Here is a 20,426-nt window from a genome sequence, read left to right on the forward strand (position 1 = left end):
ACGCCTGAAAAGCACAGGCAGATCCCTAAATTGGTAAGATGATGCTGAGAATAAGCGTTTCTCTTCTAAAGATTTGTAGTAGTATGATATTGGCATATATTCTGGGTACGTTTTCAGATGCCTGAAAAGAACGGGCAAATCCCCAAAGGGGTAAGGAAATACTGAGATATTCGTTTTCCTTTTAAGCCTTTGTATTATGGTATTGGCATATATTCTGGGTACATTTTCAGATGACTGAAAAGCACATGCAGATCCCCAAATCGGTAAGATGATGCTGAGAATAAGCGTTTCCCTTTTAAAGCTCTGTAGTATGGTATTGGCATATATTCTGGGTACGTTTTCAGACGCCTGAAAAGCACGGGCAAATCCCCAAAGGGGTAAGATGATGCTGAGAATAAGCATTTGTAGTATAGTATTAGCATATATGCTGGGTACGTTTTCAGACACCTGAAAAGCACGGGCAAATGCCCAAAGGGGTAAGGAAATACTGAGAATATTCCTTTCCCTTTTAAACTTATGTAGTATAGTATTGGCACATAGTCTGGGTACGTTTTCAGACGCCTGAAAAGCACAAGCAGATCCCCAAATCAATAAGAAAATGCTGAGAATGAGCATTTCCCTTTTATACCTTTGTAGTATGGTATTGGCATATATTCTGGATATGTTTTCAGACGCCTGAGAAGCACGGGCAGATCCCTAAATCGGTAAGGTGATGCTGAGAATAAACGTTTCCCCTTTAAAGCTTTTAAAGCTTTGTAATATGGTATTGCCATATATCCTGGGTATGTTTTCAGACGCCCGAAAAGCATGGTCAAATCCCCAAATCGGTAAGGTGATGCTGAGAATAAGTGTTTTCCTTTTAAAGTTTTGTAGTATGGTATTAGCACATATTTTGGGTACGTTTTCAGTCGTCCGAAAAACACGGGCAGATCCCCAAATCGGTAAGAAGATGCTGAGAATGTCTTTCCCTTTTAGACCTTTGTAGTATGGTATTGGCATAAATTCTGGATACGTTTTCAGGCACATCAAAAGCACAGGCAGATCCCCAAATCGGTAAGGAGATGCTGAGAATAAGTGTTTTCCGTTTAAATCTGCCCGCAGGGGCGCCTGCGCAAGTAGGCGTTTGGTGTGTAGCGACACCGCGGACCCGAGCTAAAGGGGGGACTTTCTACTCCCTCCCACGCCTAGTCGTGCGTGGCTTTGCTGTGTCCGGGGAAAAGGGGATCTTGGGGGTTGAGCTGACGCCAGGTGATTGGACCTTCAAGGCTCCCTGGCAGAGGCAACACACCCCTTTGGCCCCGGCTTCACGTAGACGGCACCCCTGAGCTGACCCACCCAGGGGAAATCGGCAGTCGCCTTTTCCTATCTCTGTCTCCCTACATCTTCGTCTTTCTCCTCACTTTTTGTCTGTCCTGTCTACTCCTCTCTTCTATTTGCTTCCATCTTCTCTGGTGGCATTAACCTTGTGTGGCTTACCACCCTGAGTTAAGCCATATTCGGTTATAGTCGTGGTATACAGCTGGCGTGGGCAGGTCTTGCACGTGAGACCTTGTCCCGTCCCCTCGTTGGGCTCCATGGTGGATGGCTGCTACTGCAACTGAAGCACACACAAACTAGATGGACTCTCTAGTCTTTTCACCTGATCGCCACCCTCAAAAGAGGACGCGCACCGATGTAACACAAATTTTTCACCAACAACCAATGCACATTCCCAAGATTCCATGTGATTCACAGCGAGCACGCAGAAAGAACAGCGAGACATGTCTCCCCTTTCAAAGCATCCAGAACCCTAACCGACACCTTAGGGCAAGGGTGTAAAATCAAGAAACTAGCCAATGGTGACCTTCTTTTGGAAGTACTGTACAAGCACCAGTATGAGAACCTTTCAAAAATCACTGCCTTCGAAGACATTCCAGTGTCTATTACACCTCACCAATCACTAAACACTGTCCGAGGCGTCATTTCTGATGATGGCCTCAAATATGTAAGTGAAGAAGAACACCTGGATGAACTGAAGGACCAAAATGTCACAAGTGTGTATAGAATAAAAATCAAACGAGAAAAAAAGGAAATACAAACAAAGCACTTCGTTTCTCACTATCGCATCGAGCATACTACCAGAAACTGTGGAGGTTGGATACACCAAACTCAAACTACGCCAATACATACCAAACCTGCGACGCTTCTTTAAATGACAACGATACGGCCACGGCTCGCAGAGCTGCAGAGGCCAAAACACATGTGCTAAGTGTGCCTCTCACGAACACACTTCCAAAAATTGCGAAGTCGAACCACACCACTGTGTGAACTGTGAGGGTAGTCATCGTACTTGCGTGCTTGCCCAATATGGAAACAAGAAAAAAAGCATTGTTAGTCTCAAAGTTAAGGAAAACATCAGCTTCAGAGAAGCGCGGAAGCGTCTTTCGTTGATGAAAAGCAGAAGCTACTCCGTTGTGCTGCAACAGGGCGCGGCAACACAGCGGCCTTCAGCGCCTGCTCAGGGCACACCTAGTGACGTCAGGGCAGGGCACCCAGCGCCCAAAGTGGACGCAGCTCCCGCTGCACCACTACCTCAAACTCGGGCTGTGCGAACCCTAGGGTCAGCGAGCCTCACAGCCTCTCTCCATGCGGCAAGGCTAAACGAGAAATCCGTGCAATCAGGACGGTCGTCCATCGTGTCAGGCGATGCGATGGACACAAGTCAGGGTAGTCCTGGACCTTCGACGTTAGAACGACAGCGGGACTCCTTAGATCGAAAAAAAAAAAAGACAAACCCAGAATCACTGGGCCTGATAAGAAAACTTAAGTTTTACACTACCCGTAACATACAACATGGCTTTTATACACTGGAACTGCAGGGGACTCCTACATAACTTGAACAACATAAAGGACATACTAGCTACTTTCTCACCTGTAGCCTTGTGTTTACAAGAAACTAATCTAGGTCCTAAACATAAAAACATCTTTAAAAACTACAGTGTATTCTGGCACGACCGAGAGCAGGCAAGTAGGCTCTCGGGTGGTGTTGCAATTATAGTCAAGAGCGGAGTACCAGCGCGAGAACACAAACTTACAACCAGAATAGAAGCCGTGGCGGCCACCATACACACATTGAAATCGATTACATTGTGCAGCGCATACTTGGAGACACATCTTAAAATATACATTTCTGATTTAGAACACCTTATAGAACAGCTGCCAGAGCCATTTTTGGTAGTTGGAGATTTTAATGCACACTCCGTTTTTTGGGGTAGTGAAAAAACTGACACTAGAGGACAAAATGAAAATTTTTTTATTGAGCAATAACATAATATGCCTACTTAATACAGGAAAAGCAACCTACTGCTCTCCTAGCTCAAGAAAAATGAGCTGAATAGACTTATCATTTTGTTCATCCTCTCTTTTTATGGATTTTAAGTGGTATGTACTGAACGACCCATATGGAAGCGACCATCTGCCCATACTAATCAGCCAAACAACACCACCTCAAGTCATTCATCAAAAACCATGACGTTGGAAGCTACATTTAGCCGACTGGGCCCTATTCCAAGAAAAGGCTTGCCTGGAAAAACTAGAAACAGGACTCAACATAGATGAACAAAACGAATGAATTAATAACTGCATCGTAACAGCTGCCCGGCTATCTATCCCTCAGACATCTGGACTCGCAAAAGAAAATCGCAAAACATGGTATACATGCGAATGAAGAGAAGCTAAAAAGAAGCAAAATAAAGCCTGGGGGACCTTTTGCAGGTACCCAACACCGGAAAACTTTGTAAGTTTTAAAAAAAAGCTAGAGCCAAGGCCAGATACATTCGGCGCAACGCTGAAAAAGCATCGTGGCAAAAGTACATCTCTTCCATAAACAGCACCACCACATCAAAGGTAATGTGGGAACGGGTCCGGAAGATTGACTACAAGTTTTCTTCGTTCACTGTATCGTTGCTGACGCCTCCTGGCGTACAGACAAGTATTGAAGAACAGGCGAATATTCTAGGTGAATTCTTCTGTGCTGTTTCCAGCTCGTCACACTATACATAATCATTTCTGAAACACAAACACTTCCAACAAGAGGAAACACAAAAGAACCATACAACTGCTTAATTACCTATCAAGAAATATGCACAGGATTGACAGCAGGCAAGAAAACTGCACTGGGACCCGATGAGATACACTACCAAATGTTAGCCCCTCTCCGAACGCGCCGTAAAATACTTTTAACATTCTTCAACCAAGTTTGGATATCCGGAAAATTACCTGAAGCCTGGAAGAAGGCCATCATCATCCCTTTTTTGAAACCGGGAAAGCCACCAACCAGTGCTAGTAGCTACAGACCGATCGATAGCTCTCACCAGCTGTCTCGCAAAGTCCTTCAAAAGTGTTGTTAATATTAGGCTGTCATTTGTCTTAGAATCACGAAAACTCCTCGATATTCATCAGTGCGGTTTTAAAAAATCATGCTGCACAACCGATCACCTAGTACGACTCGAACACACTGTCCGTGAAGCCTTCATGCACAAACAAAATTGTCCGGCCGTCTTTTTTTTACTTAGAAAGGGCATTCGACATCACCTGGAGGTTCGGAATCCTCCAGGACCTGGCTGAGCTAGGAATCTGCGAAAGGATGTTGAACTGCCTCAAAGACTTTCTGTCTAACCGTTCATTCTAGGTACGCCTAGGTTCAACTCTATCGAAAAGTTTCACTCAAGAAAATGGAGTACCCCAAGGGTGCATTCTAAGCACAACACTATTTGTCATAAAAATGAACTCGATCGGCAAAGTAATACACAAGTCCATTATGTACTCACTCTACGTCGACGACCTCCAAATAGCTAGCACATCCTGCAACGCATCGACATGTGAAAGACAAGTGCAGTTAGCGATTAACAGACCAACAATATGGGCAGACAGAAACGGTTTCCGCTTTTCTGCACAAAAAACTGTGGCCGTTGTCTTCTCTCTCAAACGAGGTATACAGACAGACCCTACCTTACGAAAACGGAATTACCAGTAATGAAAGAACACAAGTCTTTGGGTATAGTATTTGATAAAAGGCTTACATTCCTTCCACACATAAAAGCGTTAAAGAAAAAAGCATCCCAATCTCTGAACATACTGAAGGTTCTGTCACGCAAACGCTGGGGTTCAGATAAGACTGGCCTACTACAAATTTACCGCTCTGTTGTACGATCCTTCCTAGATTATGGTAGTATAGTATATGGATCAGCGAGAAAATCGTATCTGAAACAGCTGGATCCCGGTACACAATCAAGGTCTGCGCCTCGCAACCGGTGCATTTAGAACGTCACCTATAAAAAGTGTATGCAGAAGCAAATGAACCATCACTGGGAGACAGAATAATCATGCTCATATGTTCTAAAGATTCGATCAATGCCCATCCAGAACAATTTTTCTTAACAAACCCCAAGCAATTAGGCCGCTCCTCCTCAGATTTGAAGAGACGTGCCGAGACTTAAATATAAAGGACACGTTGCCGATGATTGCTGAGAGACCCAATGCACTCCCTCCTTGGTACTGCCTCCCCTCTGTGTGCGACTTCACGCTGACTCAATTTTAAAAAAAGGAAACTCCGCATGAGCATATACTACAAGAATTTCTAGCAATTCAGGCAAAATATGCGAGACACAGCATTTTACACCGATGGTTCCAAATCGACACGATATGTTGGAAGTGCGGCAGTACACAATCACTGGGAACATACAGTTCGGTTACTGCAATGTGCATCCGTATTTACCGCAGAATGCTACGCTGTATCAATAGCGGTGAAAAAAATCAAAAATGAAAACATCGAGAAAAGTATAATATACACAGACTCATTAAGTGTACTAAGAGCCCTTCATCCGAGAAATGCGTGTGTACCAATGATAGGCGACATCCTACACAACATAATAACAGTTATAGAACAGGGACACTGCATAAAGCTTTGCTGGGTACCGAGCCACGTCGGAATCTGTGGAAACAAGAAAGCAGATGCAGCAAAAGCGCGATGTAAAGAAATAAAGAACGTTGGCATTCCCTACAAAGATGTCGTAAAATCAGTACACCACAAACTCGGAAACGCATGTCAGGCTAGATGGCACTCAGAAACAGAAAATAAGCTCCACCTAGTGAAACTTACCTTAGAGGAATGGAAGTCCTGCTCACACCAGGAACGGTTCATAGAAGTAGTTTTATGTCGTTTACGCATTGGACACACACACCTCACCCACAATTACTTACTAGCAAAAGAGGACAAACCTCAGTGTCCGAAATGCGGAGGCAAGCTATCTGTAAATCATATTTTAATGTCGTGCACGAAACTAGAAGAATTACGGATAAAACATTTTATCGTATTTTACAGTCAACATCCTGCACTGCTTTTAAGTGAAGACGCGCTTGTTAACTCGGAAGTTTCTAGCTTCCTAAAAGAAGCAGGAGTTTTAGACAAACTCTAAACTTATACACTGCATCGTTTAAATACACAGGAACACCTCGTAGGGCTTCCCACTTTTGAGAAGACGATCGAGATTTCTTTTTTTTTTAGACCTGGTTGGTATCCTCAAGGCTCTTGCCTAGGCAAGGACTCGGCGAGGCATCCCAACATTTTAAAAGAATCATACCATGCGTTTGGTGCATGATGGCCTAAGCTGCCTATGTACCACAAAAACCAAACCTTTTAAATCTTTGTAGAATGGTATTGGCATATATTCTGGGTATGTTTTCAGACTCCTGAAAAGCGCGGGCAGAGCCTTGAATCGGTAAGAAGATGCTGAGAAGATGCGGTTCTCTTTTGAAATCTTTGTAGTATGATATTGGCATATATTCTGGGTACGTTTGCAGATGCCCGAAAAGCACAGGCAGATCCCAATATCGGTAAAGGGATGCTGCCAATAAGCGTTTACCTTTGCAGGGGTGCAACAACTGCGCCGATTGCGGCAAATTTGATACCATTCCCCATTTTTTGCGTCGAGCGGTGCCAAAATCAAGAGATTTGCCGAAATTGCACCATGCTGCTCCATAATGCCTGATTAGCCTCAAAATTTTCTCTATTGCGCTTATTTCAGCCAGAAATGGAAGCCACGTTTGGCCACCTGTAGTTTGTGTCATCCGTCAATCCAGGCGTGCAGACCCTAGCCCTAAACCACGGTTTCCTCAGGACACTTGCAAAACGCGATCGCTCAGATAAAGTAACAATGCTGCGCGTCTATTGGTCCACTGACTGCTGTGAACATCTATCGGCGGGACGACACAACTTGACAAAAAGCGTTGTCGTAGCCAGGAACACTTGGTGGGTCAGCAAACGCGGTTACGACATGTTAGGAACTAAGGTTGGAAGTGTATGTCGCTGTTATTGCGCGTGAACAAATTTGACGTGCTGTGAACGCCGGCTTTGCTGGCGACTTCGTCGGTTGCCATAGCAATGACACGTACAGTAAATATGTGGTGCTGTTGCCGGGCCAATGGGCGGGTTGTGGTGTTAACTTTATCTAGTGAAACGCGCCTTGCGAGTGAGCTGAAAAGTTGTGCCTTAAAGCTAACTTTGTTTTCAAGATAAAAGGGGAGATGGGGAGGGGGGGGGGGGGGGTGAAGCGGTTTCACAGTCTCTTGGCCTTGTTTTAACCCGTGCAGAGCGCCACGTAAGCCACCTTCGCCGCACTACTCGTTTGGCCTGCGGCAAAGCAATTTGAGATTTGGAAGGGGCTGTTGGCACCAGTCATGGGACGTAGCACAGTTTTTTCAATTACTCATGCATGTATACGCCACAGTACCAGTTATGGGACGTAGCAGTTTTTTCAATTACTCATGCATGTATACACCACATAATTGTGAGTACTAATATGAGCGATGACATCTAAAAAAGTTACTGGCAATTATTGAGACACATTTTCAATGGATTTGCAGACTGGGCAAATGCCAATGTGCACTTTATGATTGTTTGTAGAGTGGTCTGGTTCAAAATACTATTTCTGTTGAAATCGCAGTGTTCATATTCACGCTGTAGGATTTAGAGATTGTAGAAAAGCTTGTGAATTTTTATATACTTTTTTTTCATACTTCTACAAATCTGGTCTTTCAGGATAAAGAATTGGTGTTTTTTCCTCTGTGAACTGCTCCAAGTTTGGCTTTTGTGCTCCAAAAGTAACATTTTGCTGCTCCATTTCTCCGAATTCTATTTCGACTGTTGCGCCCGTGCTTTTAACTCTTTTTAGTATGGTATTGGCATATATTCTGGGTACGTTTGCAGATTCCTGAAAAGCACAGGCAGAACCCCAAATCGGTAAGATGGTGTTGAGAATACGCGTTTACCTGTTAAATATTTGTAGTATGTTATAGGCATATATTCTGGGCACGTTTCAGATGCCTGAAAAGCACAGGCAGATCCCCAAATCGGTAAGGAGATGCTGATAGTGTTTCCTTTTTAAATCTTTGTAGTAGGGCATTGGCATATATCCTGGGTACGTTTTCAGACGCCTGAAAAGCACAGGCAGATCGCCAAATCGGTAAGATGGTGCTGAGAATACGCGTGCACCTGTTAAATGTTTCTAACGTGGTATTGGCATATATTCTGGGTATGTCTCAGATGCCTGAAAAGCACAGGCAGATTCCCAAATCGGTAAGGTGAAGCTTATAATACGCCTTTAGCTAAGTATTTGTAGTATGGTATAGGCATAATTCTGGGTACGTTTTCAGACGCCTGAAAAGCGCAGGCAGATCTCCAATTCGGTAAGGAGATGCCGAGAATATGTGTGTCCTTTTTAAAGGTGTATAGTAGAGCGTTGGTGTATATTTTGGCTGCTTTCAGGCCACCCTTGAAAAACGAAACCGAAGACTGGTAAGCATTTGATGTGTTTTAAGTATTGCTTTCAGACATCTGGAAAGTAGTCTCTTAATCGTTGGTCCTACGTCGCAGAGTGGGACAGAGCCAAACTGCAACAGTAGCAGCAGCAGCGGTGCTGCAGCCCGGGAGGAGCCCATCCTGGAGCCTATCAACGGGGTGGTTCAGCCTCCATTTCTTCCACCGGCCTCGCGGCGGCAGCGGACCACCAACCAGCTGCAGCACTTGCTCAAAGTGGTGATGAAGGCTCTGTGGAAGCATCAGTTTGCCTGGCCGTTCCAGCAGCCCGTGGACACGGTGAAGCTGAACTTGCCCGACTACCACCGCATTATCCGGCATCCAATGGATCTGGGCACCATCAAGAAACGGCTGGAGCACTGCTACTACTCCTCGGCACAGGAGTGCATTGAGGACTTCAAGACTATGTTCACCAACTGCTACGTGTACAACAAGCCTGGCGAGGATGTGGTGCTCATGGCTCAGGCCCTGGAAAAGCTCTTCCTGACCAAGATAACGGAGATGCCCAAAGAGGAGACGGACCTGCCTTTGCCTCCACCTCGGGTGGGACAGGCCAAGGGAAAAAAAGGCAAAACTGGTGGGGCAAAGGCCTCCACATCCAGGGCAAAAGGTGAGCTCCCCTTTACTTTGGTCGTGTGCAGTCCTCCTATAGGGCCCTGAAAAAATGACTTGCAGATCCACCCATGGTTAGTACAGACCCAAACGACTAGTACTGATCCACCCATAAAAACACAACACTAAGTTAAACATGGACTAGGAGACGGCTGCCATCCTTCTGTGATGTTTCTTTGGCCCTGTTCAAATTGGTGCCGAGCTTTTAAACGATGGACCAGGAAAAAAAAAAAAAAATGCACCCACTTTTTCGTGTATAAGTAACCACTGTTCACATCATTTATGGCAGGCCCGTGCATTGAGCGTTACGTTGGCTGCATTGGCTTTGTGTTGCAACTATGGTGTACAAAGTGATGGGGCACTGTGGGCGCTTGTGTGTGTACAGTAAAACCTTGTTAAACTGTACCTGCTTAAACAGTAGTTTCGTTTTAAAAGTAGTAAAGTCGAACCCCCACTCGGTGGCCATTGGACATAATGCATTTTGCATACCTGCCAAGTCTCCCGGATTTGGACCATTCTTCCGTTTGTACGGTTGTCACGAAAATCTCCTAGAAATCGAAATTTTTGTGCGTGATGCGGCCGCTTTGACAAAAAAGCAGCTCAATTCATTCCAGGCTTTTCGGACTTACCCCATATTATTATGAATGAGTTTAAGAGGCGTTCATTTAAACGTATAGTAGAATCTCAGTGGTGCAAAACCGCGGCAGATACGAATTCGTGAAATTCCTCAGCGAAATTCTACTTTGTTAAAATCTCAGTGGTGCAAAACCGCGGCAGATACGAATTCGTGAAATTCCTCAGCGAAATTCTACTTTGTTTATCGGGCCTAAATTCGAATGTTCTGAACATGTTTCCTTGTCGCGGCGGGTGATACGAACGCTAGTGCGGAAATCGTCGAACGAAGGCCAAGAGCAGCGTTCTCGAAGCTTCGGAAGTACACGTGCGACCGGTGCACGCACTGTCTGTTATAGTGTGCATGATTGTCGTTGCCACAACCGCTGTCGACGAAACCGTGGTCGCTTCTGATGCGATCATATATGGCGACGACGTAACTGACAGAGTCCCGAAAGTGTGCATGCGTCCAACGCTCACCAGTCAAAGCAACGCTGATTTCCACAAACCCTGTGGACAAAACCGCGGCAGATGCAATCGTAGACGGCATAAAACGACTTTGTTTTGAAGGCGTGTGCGCTGTGAAGAGCACGGGGATTAAAAAAGGAACTACCATTTGCCGCAACCGCCGCACAAAACATCGCCGTTGCGGATAGCAATCTACGAGCTCCGAGGGCACGCAGCGGTAGACTAAAGGCAGTAAATACGTAAAAAAAGTCGCAGTTTCATCGCATTCATTGCTTCGCCCTTGCGGCAAAGCAATGAATGCGACAGCAACAACTTGTAATGTCACACTGAGAACGACAAGCCGATCGAAATGCACAGCGTTTACCGCTCGACGCGTAACACGCCGTTTAAAAAAAAAAAAAAAGTGATGGTCGATACATGATCACAGGTACGGATGAGTACAAACTAACAAGTGTCCCAGTTATACCTTGCTGTGTATGAAAAGCGTGCTGTTTTCGCATAGACCAAAGATACTTTGTGGGCCCCGGCAACTAACGCAATGGTTCCAGTGAAAGCCGAAAGCACACGATTCTCCCCACCGAAAGATAAGCTTGCGTGCACAAGCATCAACCCTCCTCCCCGCCCACCCACCCCCATTCACAGGGCAAAGAACGCATCGGAGATAAGCGCGCTGCGCATTGGGACTTCAGAGACACAGACAGCGATGTGCACACATCTCCGGACATGTCCGACGAAGCCATTCTTGCCTCGTTTGTCGAAGTGTCGCTTAATGATAGTGATGAGGACGACATGGAAAGCGACAGCACGGGGGATCCAAGTCCGACAGTGGCCGAAGCTGCGCATTGCGTCAGCGTCATGCGGGTATTTGCCGAGAAGAGGGGGCTGGCGGAAAAGCTGGCTCACAGCATAAGTGAGTTTGAGGCCGCTGTCATTGCTGCTAGGCCTCTGCGTCGTCAATTGAAGATTACAGACTTTGCCACGCGAAGTTAATAAATTACTGCACGGTTTTTGTTCTTTCATCGCACTCCTTGAAAGTCTTTTTTTTTTTTTTTTTGACAGGTAAGTGAGCGACCTGACGCTGTTTCGGTTAAGTACGTACTTTTTCCGAGATCTGGCCAACTACGTTTTAACGAGGTTTCTTTGTATAACGGCAACGGTTCGGTGTGGAGAAAGCGCTACTTTAGCTGTTATTTGTGCTCAGATTTATCTCACAGGGGTGTTATAAATTGATTTTGTGCCAGAAGTAATGACGTGAGAAGCTAGAAACTTCTCAGATAAGTCCAAAAATAGTTGCAGATTCCGAAAATGTCAAGTTCAAAAAGTCGATTTTTTTCGCTATTTTCGGCCTTTTAAGACCCGTGTCCCCCCTTAAAACGAACAATATCTGCGTGACCATGAAAATATACATTGGTTCAATGGCACAAAATCTCACTCATAACGAACGTCTCCGAGCACCGCTGATCGGTTACAGTGAACAGAGTCGGCGCTCTGCCGACATCCCGGGAAACCTCTTTCTACCACCGATCAGGCATTGGCGAGGTGCCCATACATTCTTATTATTAAACGTTGACCCTGCCTCCTCACCCCTTCAGTTTCCGCTCTCCCCGACCGCTTTTTGTTACGCACCTTTCCGTCTTTTGCCCCCCCCCCCCCCCCCCTCTCGCTACTCTGAACACCCCTCATCGCCAGACGAGGCCCATGTTTTCACACTGCCACCGATCTGTCGTAGACCGGTTGGCCATCTACCCTGTTTTTAATCGCTGGTACTGTCATTGGCGTCGCCGGCCTGGAGTGACCAGACCATTTGCCAACATTGTCGGCCACCGAGTGTGTCCGATCGTTTGCGTCTAGTGCTCGCGCGTGCACCCCACCGACTCTGATAATTTGCGATTCGTTTTGTGTTTAGGACTTGTTCTCGCTCAGCATGCTCTCCGCAAGCGTTTGAAAGCACGAAAATGGCTGTTAATTTGCGCGGAACAAATCACGAAATAACGAAGCTGGTGAGGCCACGCAAATGTGCTGGCGCAACAAAACAATTTTTTGACCACGGCTACCGATTCTTTGAACACCGCCGTGCGCACCAATCCAGGCGGCAGTGTTTTTACTTCTGCGCGCGCAGGCACTCTTTCAATTTTTTCTACGTTGTGCCTTACACGGACCTTTCAAGCAAGCTACCCAACCTGCCTCGTTCCCTTGTGTTCTGGTTTTCAAGGTCGTCCTCCCGCGGCATCCTCCACTCTCTTCACTATCGCAACTCCTTGCCCTTCTTCTCTCGCAAATGTGCTCTCCTCTCTTCATCACACACCTTCGCACGTCTCCACCGCTCCGCGACGCTAGCCACGCTCGCTCTAATTAGTTTCGCTTTCTGACTAGAAACGGGCCAAGATCTGTTCCACGCATTCTGGCATTTGTGTCGCGTGTACGCGTCTTGCTCGCTCTTGGTGTGCATGTGTTTTCAGGATGGCAGAGGGAGGACTTGCACGCTTCTTTCTGCCTCTGAACGAAACGCCGAAAGTGTGACCGTTTGGCTTGTGCGTAATCCGCACGTTAAGTGCCACATTGCGGAGCACTTCCTCATAGCTCTTGACCACCGGGCAGCCAACTTGCTGATTCGGGGGTCTCTGTATTCACCTGTGGAGATGGTGCATATTCCGTGGCCGGCGGCGACGGCTACACGCGTGCGAAACTGTTCTTGCGAGGCCGACTTCGTCGACGTCTGGCCCGATGCATAGCCTGAAGCTTCGGAACAGGATCTCCTGTAGCGATTTGTGGTAGCGCGTCGTCGACTCTGACCTGGGAGAGCAGGTGGGACATCTATTGCGATGGTTTAATTACGGCCAATGATGATGCCGACACTGCGGAACCGTGCACAAATTTGGGCACAAATTTGGGTGAGAGCTATTTGGAGGAATCGGATTGCGAGAACGACGAAACTTTGGAGCCAGTGCTTCATGCAGGTTATGCCACGGGCCTCAGCGAACGAGCACCCTGCCGTTTTAAATGAACTCGAGGCCGCCCTTATCGCTTCTGCTCTCAAAAGATGTGCATCATGGACTTTTTGGGGCAAAAAAGTGTGTTTTTATTCGCAACTTTCTTAAAAGCCGTGTTTAATTTACTACGAACTTCAGGATACAGCAAACGAATGCCGCGTCAGACCCAGGTTCGTTATAAGTGGGCTTGACTGTAATTCAATCAATAAGCCTGAAGCAAACAACGGCATGCATTCATAAATGCAGTCAGCCATAAAGGGACACTAAAGTCCCTTTATGGCTTAGTGCACTTACAGTTTACGTCGGAGAGAAAGCTCAGTGTATGACAACATCTAAAACAACGTTATCAACAACAGTGCCCTACTCGCCGAGAAATATAGGCAAATGCATAAGAACACAAGCGCTTTAGTCAGACATTCCTAAAATGATCTCTATGACATCAGACGGGCCGCCTACAATTAATCACTAGTAATCGATGTAGCTGCACTAAATAAAGAACCTTCCGTGCATCCAGAGATACAATAAACTGCGGCTTATTCGTTTCTGTTTGATTCATGGAAACAAGAACCGCCGGGCGTTACTATGACGAATGGCGCAAGTGGTTGAAAAATTCAATTGCGTAGTTACGCTGGACATGCTGTGCCACCTAGTGGGGTGCAGTTGAACCGAAAATATCTGCTATGGCCTTCGAGGGTGGGCGCATGCGCCCGCCATCTTGGAGGCTATTGACGCGTGTGTACTGGTGGACCAAAACGATGATAAGGGGATTTGGCGGACACCAGGTAGTGGAGCTCTGGCTGATTGAAGATAAAGAAGGCGATCTTGCTGTTTGGCTGCTGAGAGTCCCTGTGTCGACGTTTATCTGCCTTTGGTTCACGCTGTACCGTGACACTGGTGGAAGTGCTGGGACGCAACCCTACCTAATGCTCCATACTCCCACTGGGAGCCGTTCATCTAGCTCGGACGCATTGTCACCCATTGCAACTCCCGTGCACCGGTTCAGTCGGCGGCTGGTAGGCCTCGCTCCAGAGTTCACGCCTTCCACGGAACCTCGCAAGTGCCGATTACCTCTCCAAATGGCCAACACCAGTCCGCAACCGGCGCCCCAAGGCCCCCCGCCAACACAGCCTTCACAGGTAACCATCTTTCAACCGCTGGTTCCCTATCACTTTAGTGGCGGCGCACATGAAGACGTGGACGACTGGCTTGAGCACTATGAGCGTGTCGCCAAGATTAATCTGTGGCCTGAACAAGAAAAGCTCTCACGCACCTATTTCTACCTTGACGGCGGTGCGAAAATTTGGTATGAGAACAGAGAACCCAGTCTGTTAACTTGGGGCGACTTCCGACAACAGCTTGTCGATACGTTCACCAATGTCGATCGACGCGACCGTGCGCAGCAGCTGTTGGAGCTACGGGTTCAACAACCTAATGAAAGCGTGACTATGTTCGCTGAAGATATGACTCGTCTTTTTCGTCGAGCTGACCCGAACATGAGTGAAGATAGGAAGTTGACCTACCTCATGCGCGGCGTTAAGGAGCAACTTTTCGCCGGGCTACTGCGCCACCCTCCAAGTACCGTAGTTGACTTCATCAAGGAGGCTACGGCTATCGAGCGGGCGCTCCATCAACGATGCCGGCAGTATCATCGAATGTCTAGCAGCACCCCAATCAATGCTGCCGCCATACCTGAGGATCAAAGCTCCCTGCGAGACCTCATTAGGGAGATAGTTCGCGAAGAACTGCAAAAGTTCCGAAATCCAGTTGCTCAAACCCCCGTTGCGTCCGTCGTTGAACTGGTACGCGACGAAATCCGCCACGCATTTTCTACCACTGGTCCTGGTGACGAGCACCGTCCCATGAGCTATGCCGATGCTCTGCGACGTTCACCATCTGGTACATCGCCGCCATATCACCCAGTGCCGACGGCCCCTACGTCACCACGGCAAGAGCAGACCTTGAGCCGACCGCCAAGCCAACCGACGTACCACCAGGCGTCCACAGCAGCACCATGGACATCGTCGCAAGAAGGGAGGTTCAGACGTCCACCCCTCCGAAGAACAGACGCATGGCGCACAATCGATCGACGTCCACTATGCTTTAACTGCGGAGGTGCAGGTCATATTGCCCGTCATTGCTGGCACCGCAGTGATCCGTTCCGCCCTTTTCGAACATGGTCTGACGATCGACGGGCGAACGAAGAATACATACCACGCCGGGAGGACGCCTCTTTCCATGGAGCCCGTTCTCACTTTTACGAATACCGTACTTCTGACGAGGAAGCAATACCTACCCGCCAGCCAGGTTTGGGACGTCAATCCCGCTCTCCTTCTCCTGCTTATTCACCTTCGTCACACCGACGTACCTCCGCAGACCTTAACGCAAGAAGGTCACCCAGCCCGCGACGGGGAAACTGAGGGCGGCGACCTCCGGGGGTAAGGTTGCAGGCCATGAAGATGACGACGAAAAGCCCCCATTACACGACGCTGCAAATCCGACAAGACGTGAGAGCGACGACATTGTGACCGCTGACCTGAGTGTTTTTCTTGACGGCCAGAAAGTAACAGCCTTAGTCGACACCGGTGCCGACTTTTCTATCATCAGTCAGGACCTCGCCATCCGCCTCAAGAAAGTGAAGACACCGTGGACAGGCCCTCAAATAAGGACGGCAGGTGGTCAGTTATTGATGCCCTCTGGAAGATGTACAGCGAGAATTGACATAGGAGGTTCTTCTTTCGTTGCGTCGTTCGTCGTTCTCGCCGCATGCTGCAAGGATCTAATTATTGGTATGGACTTCTTACGAGAGTACGGCGCCGTCATCAATATCCCAGACAGTTTGATTACATTCCGCAACAGTTTGGGCGCACCTGATTGTACACAGGCGCGACCAAACCGATTGCGTCTAACTGATGACGATGTAATTCTCCCTCCTCGGTCATGCACGCTTGTTTCTGTGGCAGCCGCTGTCCAGTTTGACGGCGAAGGAGTAGCAGATCGAATAACCTCGCTCCTTTTCACACACCGCATTTCCGTCGCAAGAGGTATCGTCAGTGTCGCCGCTGGACGCACGGACTTGCTTCTGACAAATTTTAGTGATGAGCGCCGGCACCTTCCAAAAGGCATGGCCGTCGCTTACTTCGACGATATCACAGACGCAGAAGGCTGCTTGGCAGTAGTCGACGAGGCACCAAAACTTGATTCGACACCAGTCCTTGACGTTAGCACTGCTTTGCCTAAGAACGAGCGAAAGAGGCTTTTTGAGCTACTGGCCGAATTCAAAGACTGTTTTTCGACAACATCAAGAGTTGGCCGCACGCCTCTCACCAAGCATCGAATCATTACCGAGGACATGGTGAGACCAATTCACCAAAACCCCTATCGCGTGGCTGCAAAGGAACGCGAAGTGATCCAAGAGCAAGTCGACAAAATGCTAGAAGATGACGTCATTCAGCCCTCAAAAAGCCCCTGGGCGTCACCTGTAGTCCTCGTTAGAAAAAAAGATGGCAGCCTGCGCTTCTGTGTAGATTACCGAAAACTCAATCAGGTGACAAAGAGAGACGTGTATCCACTTCCTCGTATAGATGACTCTCTCGACAGACTTCGACATGCTCGTTACTTTTCATCGATGGACTTAAGGAGTGGGTATTGGCAAATCGAGGTAGACCCAAGAGACCGCGAGAAGACTGCTTTTGTGACACCAGATGGCTTATATGAATTTAAAGTCTTGCCCTTTGGTTTATGTTCAGCGCCTGCTACCTTTCAAAGACTTATGGATACCGTACTTTCTGGGTTAAAGTGGAAAACCTGCTTGGTCTACCTTGATGATGTCGTAGTTTTCGCCGCAACGTTTGACCAGCACCTTAAAAGACTTGAGGCAGTTTTACAAGCCATACGGTCTGCGGGCTTGACGTTGAAGCCTGAAAAGTGCCACTTTTGCTATGAAGAGCTGCAATTTCTTGGCCACGTTGTCAGTCACGCAGGCGTTCGTCCTGATCCTGAAAAGATCGCAGCTGTTGCACAGTTCCCGGTGCCGACTGATAAGAAGGCTGTCAGACGATTTCTCGGACTATGTGCGTATTATAGGCGATTCATCGCAGACTTCGCACGCATCGCATCACCGTTGACCCACCTCACGAGAGAAGACGTTGCTTTCCAATGGAGCAACGAAGAGGAAGCTGCTTTTAAGAACCTCCGCCAGCGACTACAGACGCCTCCAGTGCTTGCCCACTTTGATGAGAAAGCGCCAACGATGCTACACACTGATGCCAGCAATATTGGTTTGGGAGCTGTGCTTGTGCAGCTGCAAGAGGGCACAGAAAGAGTAATCGCCTATGCAAGCCGAACACTAACACGCGCCGAGACCAATTACTCCACGACTGAGAAAGAATGCCTCGCCGTGGTATGGGCGGTCACAAAATTTCGTCCGTATTTATACGGCCGCCCTTTCAAAGTCATCAGCGACCACCACTCACTGTGTTGGTTGACAAATCTTAAAGATCCTACCGGGAGGTTAGCGCGTTGGAGTCTCAGGCTGCAGGAGTACGACATGACTGTCGTATACAAGTCAGGAAAGCGCCACATGGACGCTGACTGTCTATCCCGCTCACCCATTGAATCGGCAACTCTATCCGATGAGGAGGAAACAGCATTTCTCGGCGTGCTTGACTCAACCGCTATTGCACAGCAACAACGTGGCGACCCTGAGTTACATGCCCTAATTAATTACCTGGAGGGAAGATCTCAGAAGGCACCAACTGTTTTCGTAAGAGCGCTGTCATCATTTTGCTTACGGAGCGGAGTACTATACAAAAGAAACTTCTCTTCGACAGGATCTGCTTATTTGCTCGTCATCCCAGCAGCCCTTCGCTCCGAAGTACTCGAAGCATGCCATAGCGAGGTGACTTCAGGCCACTTAGGTTACACAAGAACGTTGGCCAGAGTACGGCAGCGCTACTTCTGGCCAAGACTGACCATAGCCGTAAAACACCATGTTCGTACTTGCCTCGACTGCCAGCGACGGAAGTCACCGCCGACTAAACCAGCTGGCCTCCTGCAGCCCGTGCAGGTCCCAAGAACACCATTCGACCAGATTGGCATGGATATTTTGGGCCCACTTCCTACTTCTACTGCTGGGAACCGCTGGGTTATTGTCGCGACTGATTACCTTACCCGTTATGCTGAAACAAAGGCTATCCAGAGAGGTACAGCAGCGGAGGTGGCACAATTTTTCATCGAGAACGTTGTCCTGCGGCATGGTGCACCAAGCGTCGTAATCACAGACAGAGGAACCGCATTTACGGCAGCTCTTTTGGAACAAGTCCTCATGCTGAGTGGAACAACCCATCGTAAGACCACCGCCTACCACCCGCAAACGAACGGGCTTACAGAGCGTCTGAACAAAACAATTGAAGACATGCTTTCTATGTACGTAGACGTCGAGCACAAAAATTGGGACGAAATCTTGCCATATATCACGTTTGCTTACAACACTGCCAAGCAAGAAACAACCCAGATGACCCCGTTCAGCCTAATTCACGGAAGGGAAGTACGAACCATGTTGGATGCGATGCTAGCGCACGAATGCGACGACATCGAACCGGACGCCAAGATGTTTACAGAACGAGCGGAAGAAGCAAGACAACTAGCACGCCTGCGAATCCAGCAACAACAAGAGTACGACGCGAGCCGCTACAATTCTCGCCGCAAAACAGTCGTTTACCAGACCGGCGACAGAGTATGGGTTTGGACGCCCATACGGAAACGAGGACTCTCTGAAAAACTCCTAAGGAGATACTTTGGGCCATATCTAGTACTGCGACGACTGAGTGATGTTACCTACGAGGTCGTCCCCGACAATTCACATAGTACGAGGCTTCGCCAGCACCGTCCAGAACTAGTCCACGTTGTGCGCATGAAGCCTTATGAAAGGTAGTGACTGCGCAAGAAACTTCTTAAAGAACAGAAAAAAAAACTGCACTACTGGTTTAGCATCGGGGCGATGCTCATTAAGAGGGGGGGGGGCAAATGACGCGTGTGTACTGGTGGACCAAAACGATGATAAGGGGATTTGGCGGACACCAGGTAGTGGAGCTCTGGCTGATTGAAGATAAAGAAGGCGATCTTGCTGTTTGGCTGCTGAGAGTCCCTGTGTCGACGTTTATCTGCCTTTGGTTCACGCTGTACCGTGACACTATTGTTGTTGCTGCTATAGCTCTCGCTGCTTTCAGTCTGCTGCTACTAGAGCAGTGAAACCGGGCAACATTGTGCATGGCAACAGTGACGTGAGCTGGTCAGGTCAGTGCGCTTCTTGAGGTGGGTAACTTGAAGTGCGCTAACTTGATTTGAACCACAAAAACGTGATTTCATTTTAAGGGGAACACGGGTCGGAAAATCGGTATTATTTTTATAATTTTAGATTTTCTGTTCTTGCGTGTTTTATCATTGAACATCCTAGTTTCATGCAGCAAAATATAAGAACAAGATTTGTGCAACAAGTTTAAAAAAAAACGCGTCTAAATGACTCGTGGTGACGACAAAAATCACGAATGCAGCCACATTTTGGCCATTTTCGAACTGCCGCTACTCAAAGCACGGGCGCCGGCCGCCATCGTGGATACTTGCAAAAATTGCACAAAGCCTTTCTCTTTCGGCAGCTACGTCAGTCAGTTTCGTATTTGCGTGTGAAAATATAATAAAAACGTTTTTCCAAGCGTCTTCCGAGCGCTCCCGCTGTCACGTGACGTGAAACCAAGACTGCCATTGGCTTCCGCCATGCTGTCAGAGCCACTCCAGCAGTTTCGTGTCCGCTCGCATCGCATCGCCACTTAGGACTAGTCTAGTCAGCGTTGTTTTCTGCTCTACGTTTTCCGTGATGAATGACGAGAATAAGC

General features: G+C 47.8%; 1 protein-coding gene across 36 annotated transcripts in view; it reads left to right on the forward strand.

Moving 5' to 3' along the window:
- The window catches only part of LOC119160802 (bromodomain-containing protein 3), a 329,355-nt gene that overhangs the window by 60,134 nt on the left and 248,795 nt on the right, over positions 1–20,426 (forward strand). For 16 of the 36 annotated variants that reach the window (XM_075881428.1, XM_075881432.1, XM_075881431.1 and 13 more), the window contains 16 exons: positions 1–33; positions 118–150; positions 231–263; positions 345–377; positions 444–476; positions 672–704; positions 795–827; positions 909–941; positions 1,021–1,053; positions 8,246–8,278; positions 8,359–8,391; positions 8,469–8,501; positions 8,582–8,614; positions 8,692–8,724; positions 8,804–8,833; positions 8,912–9,464. In XM_075881428.1, coding sequence (XP_075737543.1) covers positions 1–33; positions 118–150; positions 231–263; positions 345–377; positions 444–476; positions 672–704; positions 795–827; positions 909–941; positions 1,021–1,053; positions 8,246–8,278; positions 8,359–8,391; positions 8,469–8,501; positions 8,582–8,614; positions 8,692–8,724; positions 8,804–8,833; positions 8,912–9,464 — 1,045 coding nt within the window. The remainder of the gene's footprint in view (positions 34–117; positions 151–230; positions 264–344; positions 378–443; positions 477–671; positions 705–794; positions 828–908; positions 942–1,020; positions 1,054–8,245; positions 8,279–8,358; positions 8,392–8,468; positions 8,502–8,581; positions 8,615–8,691; positions 8,725–8,803; positions 8,834–8,911; positions 9,465–20,426) is intronic. The other 20 variants (XM_037413038.2, XM_037413044.2, XM_037413053.2 and 17 more) reach the window with 2 other exon arrangements.

The sequence above is a fragment of the Rhipicephalus microplus genome, chromosome X (assembly GCF_043290135.1).
Source record: "Rhipicephalus microplus isolate Deutch F79 chromosome X, USDA_Rmic, whole genome shotgun sequence".
Classification (NCBI taxonomy): Eukaryota; Metazoa; Arthropoda; class Arachnida; order Ixodida; family Ixodidae; genus Rhipicephalus; species Rhipicephalus microplus.